We start from the raw sequence: 21,650 nt of genomic DNA, 5'->3' as shown, positions 1-21,650 counted from the left end.
GTCGTCAGGCCCCTCCCCCTCCGTCAGAGCAACGGCAGACAATCGATTCGCGCCTTTTTACCTGGGTTACCTGTGCAGACAACATACCACGGCAAGCATGGAGCCCGTTCAGCTCAGCTCAGCTCACCGTCACCATATGTCATCTGGGTGCCGGCATTTTGACATGTACATAGACTTCTCACAAAGTACAGGCCCCAGCAATGTGCAAATCATGGTGTTACTGGGGCAGGTTCATGGCATGGAACGCCGATTCTGGGCCCAGGAAACAAGCACAGACTGGTGGGACCGCATCGTGTTGCAGGTGTGGGATGATTCCCAGTGGCTGCGAAACTTTCGCATGCGTAAGGGTTCTTTCATGGAACTTTGACTTGCTTTCCCCTGCCCTGAAGCGCCAGAATACCAGGATGAGAGCAGCCCTCACAGTTGAGAAGCGAGTGGCGATAGCCCTTTGGAAGCTTGCAACGCCAGACCGCTACTGGTCAGTCGGGAATCAATTTGCAGTGGGCAAATCTACTGTGGGGGCTGCTGTGATCAAAGTAGCCAACGCAATCAAAGACCTGCTGATATCAAGGGTAGTGACTCTGGGAAACGTGCAGGTCATAGTGGATGGCTTTGCTGCAATGGGATTCCCAAACTGTGGTGGGGCAATAGACGGAACCCATATCCCTATCTTGTCACCGGAGCACCAAGCCACCGAGTACATAAACCGCAAGGGGTACTTTTCAATGCTGCTGCAAGCCCTGGTGGATCACAAGGGACGTTTCACTAACATCAACGTGGGATGGCCGGGAAAGGTACATGATGCTCGCGTCTTCAGGAACTCTGGTCTGTTTCAAAAGCTGGAGGAAGGGACTTTCTTCCCGGACCAGAAAATAACTGTTGGGGATGTTGAAATGCCTATTGTTATCCTTGGGGACCCAGCCTACCCCTTAATGCCATGGCTCATGAAGCCGTACACAGGCAGCCTGGACAGTAGTCAGGACATGTTCAACTATAGGCTGAGCAAGTGCCGAATGGTGGTAGAATGCGCATTTGGACATTTAAAAGCGCGCTGGCGCAGCTTACTGACTCGGATAGACCTCAGCGAAGCCAATATTCCAATTGTTATTGCTGCTTGCTGTGCGCTCCACAATATCTGTGAGAGTAAGGGGGAGACATTTATGGCGGGGTGGGAGGTTGAGGCAAATCGCCTGGCCGCTGATTACGCGCAGCCAGGCATCAGGGCGGTTAGAAGAGTACAGCAGGGCGCGGTGTGCATCAGAGAAGCTTTGAAAACCAGTTTTGTGACTGGCCAGGCTACAGTGTGAAACTTCTGTTTGTTTCTCCTTGATGAACCCTCTGCCCCCTCCCCCCGGTTCACTCTACTTCCCTGTAAACTAACCACCGTCCCCTCCCCCCTTCGAGCACCACTTGCAGAGGCAATAAAGTCATTGTTACTTCACATTCATGCATTCTTTATTAATTCATCACACAACTAGGGGGATAACTGCCAAGGTAGCCTGGGAGGGGTGGGGAAGGAGGGAAGGAAAAGGACACATTGCAGTTTAAAACTTTAACACTTATTGAAGTCCAGCCTTCTGATGCTTGGGCAGTCATCTGGGGTGGAGTGACTGGGTGGCCGGAGGCCCCCCCACCGCATTCTTGGGCATCTGGGTGAGGAGGCTATGGAACTTGGGGAGGAAGGCTGTTGGTTACACAGGGGCTGTAGCGGCGGTCTCTGCTCCTGCTGCCTTTCCTGCAGCTCAACCATACGCTGGAGCATATCCGTTTGATGCTCCAGCAGCCGGAGCATCAACTCTTGCCTTCTGTCTGCAAGCTGACGCCACCTATCCTCTTCAGCCTGCCACTTGCTCTCTTCAGCCCACGATTCAGCCTGCCACCTCTCCTCTCGTTCATATTGTGCTTTTTTGCACTCTGACATTGACTGCCTCCACGCATTCTGCTGTGCTCTGTCAGCGTGGGAGGACATCTGCAGCTCCAAGAACATATCATCCCAAGTCCGCTGTTTTCTCCTTCTAATCTTCACTAGCCTCTGTGAAGGAAAAACATTTGCAGCTGGTGGAGGAGAAGGGAGAGGTGGTTAAAAAAGACACATTTTAGAGAACAATGGGTACACTCTTTCATGTTAAATTTTGCTGTTCACATTACACAGTACGTGCTTTTGTTACAAGGTCGCATTTTTCCTCTTATATTTGGGGCCTGCCGGTTTGGTGTGAGAGATCACTCACGCAGTGCCAGGCAACAGATTTCGGTTTGCAGGCAGCCATGGTAAGCCACAGTCTTTTGGCTTTTTTAACCTTCTTAACATGTGGGAATGGTTTCAAACAGTAGCGCCCTCATTTCCCATACCAAGCACCCATTGGGTTGGCCGTTTAAAATGGGTTTGCAATGTAAAAGGAGGGGCTGCAGTTTCCGGGTTAACATGCAGCACAAACCCAACTACCCCCCCCCCCACACACACACAATTCTCTAGGATGATCACTTCACCCCTCTCCCCCACCGCATGGCTAACAGCGGGGAACATTTCTGTTCAGCCGAGCAGGAACGGGCACCTCTGAATGTCCCCTTAATAAAATCACCCCATTTCAACCAGGTGACCGTGAATGATATCACTCTCCTGAGGATAACAAAGAGAGATAAGGAATGGATGTTGTCTGCATGCCAGCAAACACCGGGACCATACGCTGCCATGCTTTGTTATGCAATGATTCCAGACTATGTGCTACTGGCCTGGCATGGTAAAGTGTCCTACCATGGCGGACGGGATAAGGCAGCCCTCCCCAGAAACCTTTTGCAAAGACTTTGGGAGTACATGAAGGAGAGCTTTCTGGAGATGTCCCTGGAGGATTTCCGCTCCATCCCCATATAGACTTTTCCAGTAGCTGTACTGGCCGCGATTGCCAGGGCAAATTAATCATTAAACACGCTTGCTTTTAAACTATGTGTAATATTTACAAAGGTACACTCACCAGAGGTCCCTTGTGTGCCCTCAGGGTCTGGGAGCACGCCTTGGATGAGTTCGGGGGGGTTACTGGTTCCAGGTCCAGGGTGATAAACATATTCTGGCTGTTGGGGAAACCGGTTTCTCCGCTTCCTTGCCGTGAGCTATCTTCATTGTCTTCATCATCCTCATCTTCCTCGTACCCCGAACCTGCTTCCCTGTTGCGTGATTCTCCATTGATGGAATCAAAGCACACGGTTGGAGTAGTGGTGGCTGCACCCCCTAGCATGGCATGCAGCTCCGCGTAGAAGCGGCATGTTTGCGGCTCTTCCCCGGACCTTCCGTTTGCCTCTCTGGCTTTGTGGTAGGCTTGCCTTAGCTCCTTAATTTTCACGCGGCACTGCTGTGCGTTCCTGTTATGGCCTCTGTCCTTCATGGCCTTTGAGACTTTTTCTAATATTTTGCCATTTCGTTTACTGCTACGGAGTTCAGCTAGCACTGATTCATTTCCCCATATGGCGAGCAGATCCTGTACCTCCCATTCGGTCCATGCTGGAGCTCTTTTGCGATCCTGGGACTCCATCATGGTTACCTGTGCTGATGAGCTCTGCGTGGTCACCTGTGCCCTCCACGCTGGGCAAACAGGGAATGAAATTCAAAAGTTCGCGGGGATTTTCCTGTGTACCTGGTCAGTGCATCTGAGTTGAGAGTGCTGTCCAGAGCGGTCACAATGAAGCACTGTGGGATAGCTCCCGGAGGCCAATAACGTCGAATTCTGTCCACACTACCCCAAATCCGACCCGCAAAGGCCGATTTCAGCGCTAATCCCCTCGTCGGAGGTGGAGTAAAGAAACCGGTTTAAAGGGCCGGACAAGTGCTACTAATAACAGCAGGGCCCAGGTTTTCCTGGATGTGATAGCTGACAGATTTCTTCACCAAACAGTCGCCGAACCTACAAGAGGCAATTTTATTTTAGATTTGGTATTGGTGAGCAGTGAGGCCCTCATAGAAGAGCTGGTTGCAGGAGACAACCTTGGTTCGAGTGATCATGAGCTAATTCAGTTTAAACTACACGGAAGGATAAACAAAAATTGATCCGCACCAAGGGGCCCTGATTTCAAAAGGACAAACTTTTAATAATGACGGGAATTAGTTAGGGACATGGGCTGGACTGAAGAACCCAAGGATCTGAATGTGGAGGAAGCCTGGAATTACATTGTCGAAGTTCAGAAGCTCTCTGAAGCCTGCATCCCAGGCAAGGGGAACAATTTTGTCAGGAAGGGTTGCAGACCATGCTGGATGAACAAGCATCTCAAACAGGTGATGAAGAGAAAGCAGAAAGTCTATAAGGAATGGATAATGGGAAGGATCAGCGAGGAAAGCAACCTCTGCGGGGTCAGAAAGTGTAGGGGAGAAGTGAGAACTGCCGAAAGCCAAGCACAATTGCACCTTGCAAAGGAAATTAAAACCAACAGTTAAAGGTTCTTTAGGCATATAAATAAGAAGAAAACAAGGAAAGAAGAAGTGGAGCTGCTAAACACTGGGGATGGGATGGAGATTAAAGATTATCTGGGCATGGCCCTGGCCCAACCCCAACTCCTAAACGACGAATACTTTGCCTCGGGTTTTAATAAGGGTAATGAGGAGTTTAGGGGTAGCAGCAGAGTGGATAATGGGAATGAAGATATGGAAGTAGAAATTGCCACATCCGAGGTGGAAGTCAAACTCAAACAGTTCAAGGGGGCAGTGGGGAGGCAGATAATCTCCATCCAAGAATATTAAAGGAACTGGTACATGGAAATTGCAAGCCTGATATCACGGATTTTTAATGAATCTGTAAGCTCTGGGATTGTGTCTGTGATTGGAGAATTGCTAATATAATTCCTGTTTTTAAGAAAGGGAAAAAAAGTGATCCAGCAAACTGCAGGCCTGTTAGTTTGACCTCAATTGTATGCAAGGTCGTAGAACAAATTTTGAAAGAGAAAAGTAGTTAAGGACATAGAGGTTAATGGTAATTGGGATAAAATAGAAAGTGGTTTTACAAAAGGTAGATCTTGCCAGACCAATCTGATCTCCTTCTCTGAGAACTGCTTTTTTTAGACAAAGGAAATGCAGTAGATCTAATCTACCTGGATTTCAATAAGGCATTTGATTCAGTTCCGCATAAGAAATTATTTGTTAAAATGAGAATTGAAAGGTGGATGAGGAACAGGTTAAAGTGAAGACTACAACCAATCACACTGAAAGGTGAACGGTCAGGCTAGAGGGAGGTTATAGTGGAGTTCCTCAGGCATCTGTCTTGGGACCAATCTTATTTAACATTTTTATTAGTGACCTTGGCACAAAAGTGAGTGTGCTAATAAAATTTGTGGATGATGCAAAGTTGGGAGATATTGCCAATACAGAGCAGGACTGGAATATCACACAAGAAGAGCTGGATTACCTTGAAAGCAGGATTAATAGAAGTGGGATGAAATTTAATAGTGCACTTAGCGACTAACAACAAGAATTTTTGCTATAAGCTGGGGATGTATCAGTTGGAAGTGACAGAGGAGGAGAAAGACAGGGGTGTATTGGTTGATCACCGGATGACTATGAGCCACCATTGTTATGTGGCTGTGAAAAAGGCTAATGCAGTCCTAGGATGCATCAGATGTGGTGTTTCAGTAGCGACAGGGACGTGTTAGTACCATTATACAAGGTACTGGTGAGATCTCACCTGGAATACTGCGAGCAATTCTGGTCTCTCCTGTTTAAGAAAGATTACTTCAAACTGGTACAGGTGCAGAGAAGGGCGATTAGGATGATCAGAAGAATGGAAAACCTACCTTCTGATCGGTAGACTCAAAGAGCTTGGCTTGTTCAGCCTAACCACATGAAGGCTGAAGGGAGATCTGATTGCTCTCTATGAATACATCAGAGGGATAAATATTGGGGAGGGGGAGGAGTTATTTAAGTTAAGGGCCAATGTGGACACAAGAATAAATGGATATAAACTGCCCATCAGTAAATTTAGGCTTGAAATTAGATGAAGGTTTTTAACCATCAGAGGAGTGAAGTTCTGGAGCAGCCTCCCAAGGGGAGCAGTGGGGGCAAAAAACTTAACTGGCTTCAAGACTGAGCTTGAGAAGTTTCTGGAGGGGCTGGGGTGATGGGGTGATGGGACTGCCTACAATGGCATGTAGTCGATCTGCGACTGCTAGCAGCAAATATCCCCAATGGCTGGAGATGGGACACTAGATTGGGAGGGCTCTGAGTTACTACAGAGAATTCTTTTCCAGGTGCCCGGCTGCTGGGTCTTGCTCACATGCTCAGGGTCTAACTGATCACCAGATTTGGGATCGGGAAGGACGTTTCTCCTGGGTCAGATTGGCAGAGACACGGGGGGGGGTGTGTGGTTTCGCCTTCCTTTGCAGCATGGGGCACGGGTCACTTGCAGGTTTAAACTAGTGTAAATGGTGGGTTCTCTGTAACTTGAAGCCTTTAAATCAGGATTTGAGGACTTCAGTAACTCAGCCAGAGGTTTGGGGTCTATTCCAGGAGTGGGTGGGTGAGATTCTATGGCCTGCAATGTGCAAGAGGTCAGACTAGGTGATCATGATTGTCCCTTCTGGTCTTAAAGGCTAAGGGTACGTCTACAGTATGAAATTAAGGTGAACTTATTCTATTCGAAATTTCGGACGCGATTTTATACATTTGGTGTTGTGTGTCCCCACTAAAGCGCGTGAATTTGGCAGAGTGCATCCACAGTATCGAGGCTAGCATCGAGTGTCGGAGCGGTCCACTGAGGGAAGCTATCCCACAGTTCCCACAGTCCCCGCCGCCCATTGGAATTCTGGGTTAAGCCCCCAGTGCATGATGGGGCAAAAACATTCTCGTAGGTGTTTCTGGGTGTGTGTCGTCACTCACTCCTCCCTCCGTGAAAGCTACGGCGGACGCCATACTGCCAGCAGACGGTGCAGTACGGTGCACCGCCTGTCTCCTGGTACTATGAATCCACCTCGCATGTCCTCTCGTCTTTCTATCTACTCTTTTATCTAACCATTTCCCGCCTTTTTCGGCCACCGTGAACCGATCAGCACAGCTTCCGCCACAAACTCTGCTCTCCCGCACCTTACTTTTATAGCAGCTTTTTTTTAATGCAAATTTAGACCAGATTTAAAATCTGGGTTTGTGTTCGTTGGTTTGTGTTCGTTGGTTTTTGTGCTGCTTTTTTTTTTAGGTGTTGTTTTAATGCTGCTCAAAGAGGGTGTTTTTTAAAGAAGGTGCTTGCTTTTAATTTTTGAGGCCGTTAATATGTTTGCTTTTTTTTATGTTTGCTTTTTTTTATTGGGCCCACCTGACAACTTGTATTGTTCTTTGCTTTGGCTTCCATTTTTTTTTTAAACTGTTGTAGCTGTTTGGAGATGGGTGTTTTTTAAGCCTTACTTATTTACACCTTATTCAGTTAATAGGGCAATTGATTACAGAGTGCGGGGAAAGATTTTATTTTACTTTTAGCAAAAAGGCACATGTTTTTTTTACTTTAACTATACTATTTTTAGGGGCTATAACATTTGATACGAAGTTTTTTACCAATTTTCTATATAGGGATTTAATACAAAGTTGTATGAAAATAGAGAGGCACAATGCCAAGTTATATGAAATACAAAATAACATTATGCAAGATGCAATGTTATAAAGATTTACAGAGATAGTTAAATACAGAGATTTCTTTACATTGTCCCCCTTTTGACCTCTCAAGAACAATTTTTGAGTGGTTACCATTTAAAATTTTTGTTTTAAAGCTATGTATTGGGTTATGATTTTAGAATGTGGTTTTAATTTGGAATACATTTGTTTTATTTAGCAGCATGTGCAGAGCATTAGAACTAACATAACAGTTAGGATTACTAATAGAACAATGATGGGATGGAAAATTATATTTAGGACTGCTGACCAGGTGGGTGACCCACCTTTAAACACATTGTACCAGTGGTGGATACTTAATTGTTTTGCCTGTTTAGCCACCCTGAGTATTTTTTTTTTTTTTTTATGGAGGATAGCAACGCATTGGACTTCTAATTTAAAGGTTGTGGGTTTGAGTTTTACCAGAGTTGCCAGGCTTACAGGAGGGTTTGGAGCCCCACCTAGAGTTTTCTGGGGCTGATACAGCATAGGTGCATCCATAATTACCAGGAGTAATGTTTACCCAGACTTGGACTGATATGAGTGCGAAGACCCCCTGCAGCGTGTTGTTGGTGACTGGTATTTTTTTTGTGGTGTGTTTGAACTGGTTTAGTTATACCACTGAATTTTTTATTCTGAGTCCGGTTGTTGTTTTGTTTTCAGTGCGTGAATTATTATTAAAGTTACTGGAATTTAAATGCTTTATGCCTTGAGCGCCATTTACTGGTTTGGGTTTGTTAGTGATGTTGGTATTTGTAGCTTAAAAAAACAATTTTAGTTGCGAGATATGAGCCCATTTTAGCTTGCCCTTTTTATTTATTTGGTACACCAAAGGGCTGAGCCAGTTTACAATAGAATATGGACCTATTTATTTAGATTAAAATTGGGTAAAAAAAAGCACAATTTAAAAATACATAACCAGATTTTTGGGCTTCCAGAGCTGGGAGTTACCAGCTTTTTGCTTATGGAGTCTGTTATTTATTTTATTAATGGCCTTATTAATTTGGTATGCAAGGTTAATTTGTTTTTCTGTAATTGCTTGAGCCACTGAAAATAATTATGTTGTGGTGTTACCACATTTATTTTCCCTGATTTTAAACCCATTTGTGTGGGATTCATTATTAGTTTTATTGGCTGTTCAAATACAATTTGAAATGGCTGGATTTCTGTTTTTAGCCGGTTGCTACTGTGGATGGCGGCCAGAATTAGAGGCAGCTTTTTTGGCCAATTTTTTTTAGCATTACTTACCACCTTTTTTAGGGCTTTTTTAATAGTGCGATTTATGCGCTTTACTTGCCCTGATGATTGAGGGCGATCGGGGATGTGAAATTTTTGTTTAATACCCAAGGCTTGTAATAGGCTAGTAAACATTTTTTTTACAAATGCTCCTTTATTGTTTGAATGTATTATTTTAGGGGTTTTATAACGACAGACCATTTTAGTAAATAATTTTTTTTGCAGCTTTTGTGGTGGTGTTTTTTTTTAGTGGGGAATGTCTTTACCCAACCAGAGAAGGCATTTATGATTACCAGTAGGTCCTGAAACTTTTTTTTGGCTCCGTGGCAATTTGTTTATGTAATTAATTTGTATTTTATGCCAGGGACCTACTTGGTTTTGGTGCATAAGGGGCTGGTAATGTGGTGGCCGGGCTTTATTTTGAGCACACCTGATGCAATTTTGAACCCAAGTTTTAACATTATTTTTTATACCTTTTTACTGGGCTACGTTTTTTAGCCTGCTTAGCGTCCATTTTACTTTCTTGTGCATGAACTGATGTGCAACATTAACCAGTTTTTGTTTTGGGGGGGTTTTGTTTGGGGAATTTAAACAGTTATTGTTATTAATAAGTTTATTAATTGACTGCGGATTTCCCATTACCTTTTTCACCTGACTTTTAGTTGCTACTGCAGCTATATTATACTGCCGTGCTATGCCATTTACTTTATTATTTTAAAAAGTCTTTGGAGTGTTTTGTTTGCTATGTGCCTTTACATGTTTGACCTTTAAACAGCCAGGATGTTGTGTTACCCATTGGTAAATTTATTTTTACTTCTTTACATACGCTATGCTTTTTTCATTTGCTGCCTTTTACCCTTTTTTTTTTTTTTTTTTAGTTATGCATCCAGTATTGTATTTTCTTGACACAGAAATTACTATTTGCATAGATAAACACAGGTTTGGGGTTGTTTTTATATTGCTGTAGTACCCGATATATGACATGGAGTTTAGCATGCTGGGCTGACCCATGATTTAAATATTTTTGTAGTATTTTTTCTTTTAAGTTAATTGCTGCATATTTAATTTTTTTTTATGCCTTCAATTACCATTGAGCTCCCATTTGTGAACCACACGTGTTCCTTTATTTCAATGGTATTTAGTTTCTTTAAGGGGGGGTGCCTGTATCAGGGCTATTTTTGCTTTAAGGTAACCTTGGGGCAGTTATGTTTGTTTGTTTGTTTGTTTTAATTAGAGCGTGGGTTAATAGGTCAGGTTTAGACACGGTTTTGGTGGTGACTTTTTTGTTTATTAATGTGAGGGTTTACTGAGCCATGCGGGTGTTTGAGACCTTGCCCCCAACCAGTTTCCCCGACAGAATGTACTTTAAAGGGGTGTGGGTACTTTGGATTGTTAGGGGAGCCGTTTCAGTTAGGGGTTTAAAAGACTGGACTGCCCACACCACTGCCAAACGTTTCCTTTTACAGGGATTAAAATTTATTTCTGGCCCCTGTAACTTTTTAGATTTGTAAGCTACCGGTACCAGTTTATTTTTTTTATTTTTTTGGAATTGCAGAGCAGGGGCGGTCAGGGCTTTTTGTTTAAGCACCCTTAGAGCCTCCTTTTGCTCTGACCCCCACTTTTACTTTATTTTTTTTAAGCAGTTTTCACAAGGGCAGTGTAATTTCAGCATATTTGTAAAAATTAGGTTTTAGAAAATTAAACCCTCCCAACAAGACCCGTAGGGAATGTTGGTTGGTAGGAGCCGGCATTTTTATCAGGGCTCTTACTTTTTGTTGGTCTACCTGCCTCCCTTTCTTTTTTATAACAATGCCTAGATAAGTTACTTGAGACTGGACCAACTGGGCTTTTTTCAAGCTAACCTTAAAACCAGTTTTTTGGATTAGAGCCAAAACATTTTTAGTTAATTGTTGTACCTGTGCCTTAGTTTTCCCCAAAATTAAAATATTATTTACATAGGAAAACACCAAGGACCAATTTTGTGGGCTAAGGCATTCAGCATGTCTATTACATGTTTGTGAGCTATAGCTGGGCTATTGTGAAATCCTTGGGGTAGACGCTGGAATGCCCATTGCTGCCCATCGACCGTGAAGGCAAATCTATTTTGTGAGTCTGGGTGCAATGGGATAGCAAAGAAGCAATTAACTAAATTAATGACTGAGAAATACTTCGAAGTAGCCTGAACCTTTTGAATTACCTGGGTCATATCTGCTACTATGGGGCCATAGGGATTGTGCCTTTGTCAACACGCCTATAGTTAATAGTTAAACGCCAAGATTTGCCGTCTGCCTTAAGGACTGGCCAGACGGGAGAGTTAAAAAGGGAGTTAGTTTTTCGAATGACCCCCTGCTGTTCTAAGTCCCGGACTGTTTGCTGTAACTGTGTTTCAGCCTCCTTGGGATAGGGGTATTGTTTTTGAGGGGGTACCAAATCCCCAATGATTTTTACACAAGCCTGTATTTTTTCCCAGTTTTTTTTTTTTTTTTTTTTTTGAGTCCAGATAGTGGGGAATTGTGAGCGCCACACCTCAGCTTGCTGAGTTATTGTGGTGGCGGCTACTGGTTCCCCTTTGGTTAGAGGGGTTCTCTGTTTCACTTTTTCCTTATGGGGAGGGGGCATGTCCAGTTTTACCACGGGGCACTTTATAAAATTAATTATTATGCAATTTTTAAATAGCCAGTCTGTGCCAAGAATTAGATTATTTGTTATGTCTGGGGTCTGGATCAGATCTCCGTGGGTTTTAAACCCTTGCATGGAGAAAAGCACTTTTGTTCACTTTCATTCTGTACTGGGCTTTCCTTGAAAGGACTGCAGTGTGACTTGTTTGATTTTAGTGCCGGCTGGTGGCTGAGTTTTAATTAGCGAGACTGCAGCTCCTGTGTTAATTAAAGCCAATGTAGGAGCACATGTGCCCTGCTGGATATAAATACATGGTTGACCTTTGGGGTCCATGCAATTTTACTGATGAACCTTCAACGTGGTGCTCCTACATATGGAGGAGGTTTAGTATTTAGAGGGTTTTTCTATACTGTATCTAATGGGAGGGGGTCCGTAAATACAGAAGGAGTAGGGGGAGGGAGAGGGGCTGTCGGCGTTAGTATGCTCGCTACTCTCCCCTTCTTAGAAAGCATCTGAAGTTTAAAAGCTTCTGCCAATAAGTTTTGTGTGGGTGCCCTGTTCCACGTGTTTTTATCTGCCCCGTGTTGCATTAACACCTTTCAGGCCATGAGCGTCTTTTTTTAGTTAACTCTTTCTTGTCTGGATCTGGGGTGTCTGTTTTAAATTTCTGGAGGTCTGGGTACAAATTATTCCTTTGTTTTTCTTCATAATACCCTTTACCCCGAGATCTACCTTCAGTGTGTGCTCCCCGTGCCCCAGTTATGCCTTTATTGCCACTTTTATTAGAATAAGTAACTGAGGGCTCTAATGCTGTAACATAGGCCACTTGTTTGTTTGTTTTTTTATGGTAGGGGCAGGACCGGAATATGTAAGTATTTGTCGGACCATGTCTCTTAGTTCCCGTAATGTGGCCGGCTGGCCGGGTTGCCACACTTCCAGTCTTATTGCATAAAACAGTTGTAAGGAGGCAGCGCATTCTCTTAAAGAATCTACACTGAAAGGCACCAGGTCCAGTTTAGTGGCCGTATCACGTGTAACTAAGCCAGCCATTATCTGCATGAGACCCCATCGGGTTTAAAACGTTTCGGGGTTCTCATCAGTTTCCTGTGAAATCGCAATGGCTTGGGCCACACAATTACGCCTGCCCATTAGTTCTGCAAATTTTGTTAGAACATTCATTAGCTGGTAATTCCCATTAATTCTGAACCTGTCTATAAGCCCCCGCATATCTGGGGCTGCACAAATGCTCATTAAGCAGTGCAGTTCGTGTGAGTTTAGATCCTTTCTTTTTTTCAGTCCAAGAGCATTTACACTCCATCTAGAGACATTTTTTTATTTTAAAATCCCCAGCCACTTTGCCATGGCCTGGAGATCGGAGGCAGAAACAGGCACAGTTGTTACTGTTTCACTCCCACCACCCTTTCTTGTGGTGGTGACTGTTCTCTTTGTTATTGTTGAAATGGCATTTTGGCTCTCGGAGGAGGAATTTACCCAAATATCCCCTTCCCCATTTCCAGAGGGGTCTAAGAAGTCTGCCCCATCTGGGGTCTCAAATATTCCTTTTTCTGAAGTTACTGCTGCAACTTGTTTGTTTGCAAATTCCAATTTTTGTTTCAGTTGTTTGATAAGTGATTTACAGTAGTTATGGTCAATAGGGGCTTTCCCCTGTTTTAAAGTTAATTTTTTGACCATTTTCTGTAATACCTGATTTTCTTTTTTAAGTCTCCCCTTCTCTTTGGTAGGCTTCTGTAAGATTTGAGAGTGTTGTTTTAACTTTCTGTACCCATCCTTAAGGGAGTCTAGCTGGGTTTGGCTGCTAATGGACAAACATTTCCATTTCTCTGCTTTTGCAGCAGAGGCTTGTAAATTTTGGTGCAGTTTCTTCTTTTCATTTTTACATCCAGCCAATTGAAGGAATACCTGATTACAGGTTTTCCATAGAAGCCAAACTGTAGCCGCTTCTTTTTTTATTTGAGTTGAGGGTTTATATATTAATATATATTGAGCCAATTTATTTTCTAGGTCCGAAATCGTGTGGACATCCGCTAACACTTGATCAGACCAAGGGCTGTGTCCAAATTTTTGCAAAATGTGTTCAAAAGGGGAAACATCTTTTACAAACGCCAATTTTTCAGTCCCCTCTTTGGGAGCCTTTTTAAAAGACTGCTTACCTTTAAACATGTTTTAGTATACCCAACCTCCTATTGGGGCTTAAATAGCAATGCTTATTCTTTTCGCCTGGAGCAAGAAATTTAATTCTTCTTCCTTCTTTCTACTGCCGGCACTCACGACGGGGGAGCAAGACAACTACTTTTTCTTCTCTCTATACCCGGCCTCCTACCACTGGGGGCGTGCACACCTTAATGATCGATTACTTTTTAATACTCAATATCAAAGTTTGTTTCTTTACTTAATAAATGCTTGTGGTACCTTTCCCCCTTTCGCAATTCTCCACCAAAATGTTGTACTTAAAGTACTATACAGGATCTTTTCAGGGGGATTAAGGCAAAACGCCACATTTATTAGTAATACAGGTATCAATTAATACTTTATGATTTGCATATGAGATACATATATATATATTACAGTTATGCATTCATACACACACACACAGAGACACAAACACACTCAATTTTGCTGTCGTTACCAACTAGTTGCTCCCCTTAACTGCACTGGCCAGGTGGGTTAGATGGGGGAGGGGTGGAGCTGGCCTTTTGCCGATCTGGACCGATGCTCCGATGGTGACAAGACGAGACCCGGGGTCCTCTGCAAGACACCTCACTTTTAGAGCAGCTTTCCTTTTATGCAAATTTAGACCAGATTCAAAATCTGGGTCTGTGTTCGTTGGTTTGTGTTCATTGGTTTTTGTGCTGCCTTTTTTTAGGCGTTGTTCCAATGCTGCTCAAAGAGGGTGTTTTTTAAAGAAGGGGCTTGCTTTTAATTTTTGAGGCCATCAATATGTTTGCTTTTTTTTATTGGGCCCACCTGACAACTTGTATTGTCCTTTGCTTTGGCTTCCATTCCCTCTCCAACTGTTGTAGCTGTTTGGAGGTGGGTGTTTTTCAAGCCTCATTTATTTACACCTTATTCAGTTAATGGGGCAATTGATTACAGAGTGGGGGGGGGGAGATTTTATTCTACTTTTAGCAAAAAGACACTTTTTTTTTTACTTTAACTATACTATCCTTAGGGGCTATAACATTGGATACAAAGTTTTTTACCAATTTTCTATATAGGGATTTAATACAGAGTTGTATGAAAATAGAGAGGCACAATGCCAAGTTATATGAAATACAAAATAACATTATGCAAAATGCAATGTTATAAAGATTTATAAAGATAGTTAAATACAGAGATTTCTTTACACGGGGCCCAGCCACCAGGGGGCGCAGGGAGTGTTTCACACCTGTCCCTCCAGGGCAGACTGCACCCCATGCCATATCCAAGCCAAGCAGGCCCCTGAGCCCTGGCACTTGTTCTCCTCCCCGCCCCCCCCACCCCCCACACACACACACCTTGGCCCTACGGGGTGGGCTGGCAGACAAGAGCATCCCTGGGATTCCTGGGAGGCTGGCTGGGCTGAGTCCTGCCCCTCTCCACATGCTCCGCACTCGCCCCAGATCCCCTCGTCTCTGACCTGGGTTGGCTGCTGTTCCTGACAGGTTGTGACCCGCCTGATCCACTTGCTGAGCCAGAAGATCCTTGGGAACCTACAGCAGCTGTGCGGGCCCTTCACAGGTAGGGGCCTTGGGGGGGGGAGGGTTAATTTGCAGCTTGCCCTAATGGGGGTGCAGCCTGTCAGAGTTACAGAGGCCCCAGCATGCCATGCAGGGCCCTCTGTCCCTAGCCGGGGCTCCAGGCTGTGACTCTATCACCGTGCAGGGGAGGTGGCTTAGTGCTTAGGGTTACCATATTTCAACAATCAAAACAGAGGGCGGGAGGAGCCCCGCCCTAGCCCCGCCCCTGTCCTAGCCCCGCCCCTGCCCCTTCCACTCCCTCCCACTTCCTGCCCCCTCAGAACCCCCAACCCTCCCCCCCACTCCTTGTCCCCTGACTGCCCCCTCCTGGGACCCCTGCCCCTAACTGCCCCCCAGGACTCCACCCCCTCCCTAAGCCTCCCTGCCTCTTGTCCCGACTGCCCCCTCCTGAGACCTTCCCCACATCCTAACTGGCCCCCTAGGACTCTACCCCCTACCTGTCCCTGACTGCCCCAACCCTTATCCACACCCCCACCCCCTGACAGCCCCCCCCCAGAACTCCTGACCCATCTAAACCCCTCTGCTCCCTGTCCCCTGACTGCCCCCTCCTGGGACCCCTGCTCCTAACTGCCCTCCAGAACCCCACCCCCTACCTAAGCCTCCCTGTGCCTTGTCCCCTGACTGCCCTCTCCTGAGACCCCCGCACCTGTACCCTTACTGCCCAAAACCTTACAGCCCCCCCCCGAACTGCTGACCCATCCAACCCTCCCCCTGCTCCCTGTCTCTTGACTACCCCCCCCGAACCTCCCTGCCGCTTCTCTGACCCCCGGCCCCCTTACTGTGCTGCAGAGCAGCGTGCTTGGCAGCGGGGGAGGGGAGCAGGGTCGGAGCTCCAGACTGCCGGAGGCCCGAGGTGAACAGCGGGCCGGCGATCTACGAATGCAGGGAGGAGGGGACTGGTCTCAAGTTGCAGGGGAGAGGAGGGGGAAGTGAAGGAAGGGCTCTGGTTGCTGGAGCCCGTGCGAGTGGCACGATCCAGCCGGCTGCCCTGTAAGCCGCGCACACTCTGCATGGGGGGGGAAGTCCGGACATTGACAAATTCCCCCCGGACGCTATTTTTAACTCAAAAAAGCCGGACATGTCCAGGGGAATCCGGACGAATGGTAACCCTATTAGTGCTGGCGTTTTCCTGCTTCTCCTCCCCCAGCCATAGTCAAGACCTGAGGAGCAACTGGCAGAGCTGCTGGGGACGGACCCACCCTGGGGATTAAAGCAGGGCTCCAGGGGTAGAAGCAGGAGCTGCTATGGCTGGAGCTGAGAGCCAGGCTCCCTGGCTGGGGTGGGAACCGGCTCCTCTCCTCGTGGGCCACGCCAGCTCTGATGCTAGGTGCCACAGGGCAGAGCTCCAGGCCGGGTCCTGCAGTTGGTCAGTTGATAGGGTTGCCAACCCTCACAGTTTTGCCGGGAAGTCTCCTGGAATTGGGCTCTATCTCCCGGAGGCTACTGAAGCCAAACCAGGAGATTTTAGGCTGCTAAAAGTCCGGCGGCACAGTGGGGCTAACGCAGGCTCCCTGCCTGCCCTGGCCCCTTGCTGCTCCCGGAAGCGGCCGGCACAACCCTGTGGCCCCTGGGGGGGAGGGGTCAGGGGGTCTCCACACACTGCCTACCCCCTAAGCAGTGACTTCGCAGCTGCCATTGGTCGGGAACTCTTGGTTGGTGGCTGTCTTGCCCTCTGGGCCCCTCGGACGGTCGGTCACTCTGTCTTGCCCACAGGCTCCAGTCTTGGTGTGGCCTCCAGCTCAGAGCTAACCAACCCAGCCAGTAACCTGTCCACGGTGGCGGTGCTGCCAGTGTGTGACGATGTGCCCATGGCAGCCTTCACGCTGGAGCTGGAGCATGCCCTCAACGCCATAGGTGAGTGAGGGCCAGGGCCTCGCTCTGCTCCCAGCCATGCTTGGGATGCAGGCCCGGCGTGATGGTCCTGTTCACTCTTCCAGGTCCCACCCTGCTTCTGACCAGTGACATCATCCGAGCACGACTTGGTGCCTCAGCACTGGACAGGTAGGGGATTGGCACAGGCGGTAGGTGGGCTGAAGGGGCTGGCTCCTAGTCCCTGATCTCTTTGTTCTCCATAAAAGGGCACCCCCACCATGTGGGGCCTGCAGGGCTGTGCTATGGGGCTTGTGCCATTGGGGCACAGAGGGTGGGGTCTAGCTGTCTAATAGCAGGGAACTATCCAGGAGAGGGTGCAGCAGGGGATCTTTATTGGAGACGGGCTGGAGCAATGGGGAGGGGGTGGTGAGTGTCCTGGTGTGGTGGTGGTGGGGAACATAGCTGGGGGGCTGCTCGTTAGGAGCTTGGAGCAGGGTATCCTCCTGGTTGCTGGCGGGTAGCAGAGGATCCCTTTTGGAAAGGGTGTGACATGGGTCTCCAGGATCGGTGCTATGGCCCCAGCTTTGGAACAGTCCTGGGAGAACCCTTCAGTGAGCCAGACCCCCTAGGGGTCTCACTCTTCCTCCAGGACAAAGCCCCACAGTTTCACCGTCTCCTTAGGCTGGACCTCTGGGCCTTCAGCACCCCTGCTTGACACTGGGAGCTCCACTCAGCAAGTCCAACTGAGGCAGATCCCTGAGGGAGATTTGTACAATCTTAGGGAGCAACGCTCCTCCTCCACCAGCATCCGCAGGGACACCCAGCCAGCGCTGTCACACGAAGAGTTATTAGTTGGCTGGAACACAGCAAAGGAAGTCCTTGGGTAGCACAAGAGAAAAGGAAGTTAAAGCAGAGACCATCAGCAGAGAGCCCAGAGCTCTGTCTCTCTGATCACTCTGTCCCAGTTCAGGTGTGCCCCCAACTGATTCCCACAGCCCACACTTAACACCCCCATCTCCCCTCCCCCAGTTCTCTGTTCCCGAACTGGGGAGATGTGGCTCAGCCCCCCGCCGAGAGGGGAAGTCCATCTCTCTGGGTCGTTGATCTGTGTCTGGGCAACTGGATTTCCCATTGTCTTCTCAAGAGCTAAAGCCCCAGAGAGCTAGGAGCTGTTCACACCTGTGTTTTTTAGCCTGGCCAGAAAGCAAACAGACCTTCCTCACACCCCACTAGGTAACAATGCAGCATATAGGGGAAACTGAGATATACATAGGCTTCATAAAAATATTACAAAAAACCTTCCACTTTGTCCGAGCATGCAGCTGGGGAATTGCATATAGGGACCTTGGGGGAAGGGTCCCCATTGGGATCCGGGAATCTGGTAGAGTGAAGGAGGGGCTGCATGGTGGGAGCTCGGAGGAGGGCCAGAAGTAGGGATTGAAGCAATGGGGTGGGACAGGACAGAGCTGGAGGCTGCCTGCTGACCAGGGGCGGCTCTATGTATTTTGCTGCCCCAAGCTCGGCAGTGAGGCAGCCTTCGGCGGCATGCCTGCGGGAGGTCCACTGGTAACGTGGATTCGGCGGCATGCCTGCGGGAGGTCCACTGGTAACGTGGATTCGGCGGCATGCCTGCGGGAGGTCCACTGGTAATGCGGATTCGGCGGCATGCCTGCGGGAGGTCCTCCAGTCCCGCGCCTTCGGCGTACCTGCTGCCGAATTGCTGCTGAAGCCGTGGGACCGGCGGACCTCCCACAGGCATGCCGCCGAAGGCAGCCTGACTGCCGCCCTCACGGTGACCGGCAGGCCGCCCCCCGCGGCTTGCCACCCCAGGCACACGCTTGGTGCGCTGGTGCCTGGAGCCATCCCTGCTGCTGAATTCCCCACCCTGGCAGCATCCAAGAGTACCGGCTGTCGGGCTGGCTGGCGCAGCAGGAGGACATCCACCGCATTGTGCTGTATCAGACCGACTGCACGCTGACACCCTGGACTGTGCGCTGCATCCGCCAAGCTGACTGCATCCTCATTGTTGGGCTGGGGGACCAGGAGCCAGCCCTAGGCAAGGTGAGGTGAGGCTGGGGCCCTGTGTCCAGTGCCTGGGGGAACGCTGCATCCCGAGCCCATGGGGGTGGCCAGCATGGTCTGGGATGCTGCACTGGCCTGTGGAGTGCAGCCTGGAAGCACTGTCGGGGCTCCCTTGTCCCCACTCTCAGATGATAGAGCGATTAGGGTCACTTTGTGTGCTGGACACAAGCAAACAATCTGTGTTTTGATGTGGCTTAGAGTAAATGTCTACATCTACGAGCAAAGACTGTAGGCGAGGGATGGGCAAACTTTTTGGCCTGAGGGCCACATCTGGGTATGGAAATAGTATGGCGGGCCATGAATGCTCATGAAATTGGGGGTTGGGGTGCGGGGGGGGCTGAGGGCTCTGGCTGGGGATACAGGCTCTGGGGTGGGGCTGGGGATGAGGGGTTGGGGGTGCAGGAGGTTATGCTGGGCTGGGACCAAGGGGTTCGGAGGGTGGGAGGGGGATCAGGTCAGGGGTGCAGGCTCCAGACGGCGTTTACCTCAAGCAGCTCCCGGAAGCAGCGGCATGTCCCCTCTCCAGCTCCTACATGGAGGAGCAGCCAGGCGGCTCGGCGCGCTGCCCCGTCCGCAGGTGCCACCCCTGCAGCTCCCATTGGCTATGGTTCCTGGCCAATGGCAGCTGCGGAGCCCCTTGGCTGACCCTATGCATAGGAGCTGGAGGGGGGACATGCCGCTGCTTCTGGGAGCTGCGCAGAGCCACACGATGCGTGGAGCAAGGCAAGCCCCTGACTGGAGTGCTGGAGCGGGGCAAGCCCTAGACCCCACTCCCCAGCAGGAGCTCAAGGGCTAGATTAAAACGTCTGAAGGGCCGGCTGTGGTTCCCGGGCTGTAGTTTGCCCACCCCTGCTGTAGGCCGTGCTGACAGGGTGGGGGGCCCTGTCCTGGGAAGCAGGGACTCTGAAAAAGACTTGGGGGTCGTGGTGGATCCTGGTACACAGAAGTCTTCCCAGGGTACATCAACTCATCTAGATATTTGCCTAGTTTTACAACAGGCTACATAAAAAGCACTAGCAAAGTCAATACAAACTAAAATTTCATACAGACATTGACTTGTTTATACTGCTCTATATATTCTACACTGAAATGTAAGTCCCATATTTATATTCCAATTGATGGGTTTATTTTATAGTTGTATAGTAAAAAGGAGGAAGGAAGCAATTTGTCAGTAATACTGTACTGTGACACTTTTGTATTTTTATGTCTGATTTTGTAAGCAAGTAGATTTGAAGTGAGGTGAAACCTGGGGTACGCAAGACAAAGCAGACTCCTGAATGGGGCACAGTAGTCTGGAAAGGTTGAGAGCCACTGGTCTAAAAGATCTGCTCTAGGAATCCCTGGGGGCAGTTCTCTAACTTGTCTCAGGCAGGTCAGACTTTATGATCACAGTGGTCCTTTCTGGTGTGGGAATCTGTGACCAACTTCCAAGTCCCTTCTGCAACTTCCCTCCAGACTCCTGCTGGGTCGGGGCTCATCCTGAGGGGGGAGCTGGGCTGGACTGCAGCGGCTCATGCTGGGTCGGGGGGGGGAATTGCCCGCTGAGGGGGCTGTGCAGAGGCAGGGGGCTGTGTATGTCGTGCAGGGATGGAGGCTCGTGGGGGGCGGGGAGGGCATCTGTGCATTGGGATGGGGCTGTGTGTGCTGTGCTGTGCCGGGGCGAGGATCATTCCACCGGGGAGTTGGCTCATTCTAGGGGCCCCTGTTCTGCCCTTGCAGCTGGAGCAGATGCTGGAGAACACAGCTGTGCGGGCCCTGAAGCAGCTGATTCTGCTGCACCGGGAGGACGGCCCCAGCCCCTCCCGTACCGTTGAGTGGCTCAACATGCGCAGCTGGTGCTCAGGACACCTTCACATCAAGTGCCCACGCCGTGTCTTCTCCCGCCGGAGCCCCAACAAGCTGGTACGGTCCCTCTCGTCCCCAGGACCCTCTGGGCTGGTGCAGCATGGTGCCACACGGTGAAGCTGTCTGTGCTAAGGAAGACAAGACCCCATGGGGATGGGCACAGAGCTGTTGTCTCAGAAAAGACCCCCAGGCCAGTCTGGTCCCTGTGGTGCCTCTGCTGCCTTCCATGGCATTAACCTGGGCAGAGCCTGATACCAGCCTGGCCTAAGTCTGTGATGGCATCAGACCTCTCTGGAGTGCAGGGTGCAGAGCCAGGGGGCTCCCTGTTATAAGGGGGTGGGAGGGTGCTGTGTGTGGGGAAGGAGTTGCTGTGGGTGGGGAGTGGGCTCTGGGGGTGCATGCATGCTGTATGGGGGGTGCTTTGGGGGTGGCAACCTGTCTGACTCTCGCTCCTGGCCCTGCAGAGGGAGATGTATGCGAAGGTCTTCGAGAAGGACGCTGACCGGCACAGCGACTTCTCCCGCCTGGCACGGGTCCTGACCGGCAACAGCATTGCCCTGGTGCTGGGAGGAGGAGGGGCCAGGTAGGGGCTCAGACAGGGCCTGGCTGGGGCACTGAATTCCCATGGCACTCCTTCGCACCCAGGCGCAAACCAGCCCCAATGGGGGGCCATAGGCATCCACAACCCC

The 21,650-nt window shown here is 48.8% G+C and overlaps 1 protein-coding gene across 10 annotated transcripts in view; it reads left to right on the top strand.

Moving 5' to 3' along the window:
- LOC128828066 (patatin-like phospholipase domain-containing protein 6) overlaps positions 1 to 21,650 on the top strand; it is a 90,154-nt gene that overhangs the window by 52,489 nt on the left and 16,015 nt on the right. For all 10 annotated transcript variants that reach the window (XR_008443154.1, XM_054012401.1, XM_054012404.1 and 7 more), the window contains exons 21-26: positions 15,127 to 15,202; positions 16,936 to 17,076; positions 17,160 to 17,223; positions 18,927 to 19,095; positions 20,836 to 21,018; positions 21,426 to 21,544. Coding sequence is in view for 9 of the 10 variants with exons in the window: in XM_054012401.1 (XP_053868376.1) it covers positions 15,127 to 15,202; positions 16,936 to 17,076; positions 17,160 to 17,223; positions 18,927 to 19,095; positions 20,836 to 21,018; positions 21,426 to 21,544 (752 nt within the window). In the remaining variant the exon portion in view is untranslated. The remainder of the gene's footprint in view (positions 1 to 15,126; positions 15,203 to 16,935; positions 17,077 to 17,159; positions 17,224 to 18,926; positions 19,096 to 20,835; positions 21,019 to 21,425; positions 21,545 to 21,650) is intronic.

Source organism: Malaclemys terrapin, chromosome 23 (assembly GCF_027887155.1).
Source record: "Malaclemys terrapin pileata isolate rMalTer1 chromosome 23, rMalTer1.hap1, whole genome shotgun sequence".
Taxonomy (NCBI): Eukaryota; Metazoa; Chordata; order Testudines; family Emydidae; genus Malaclemys; species Malaclemys terrapin.
Note: the sequence above shows the minus strand (reverse complement) of the source record. Positions and strands in the feature narration are given on the sequence as shown.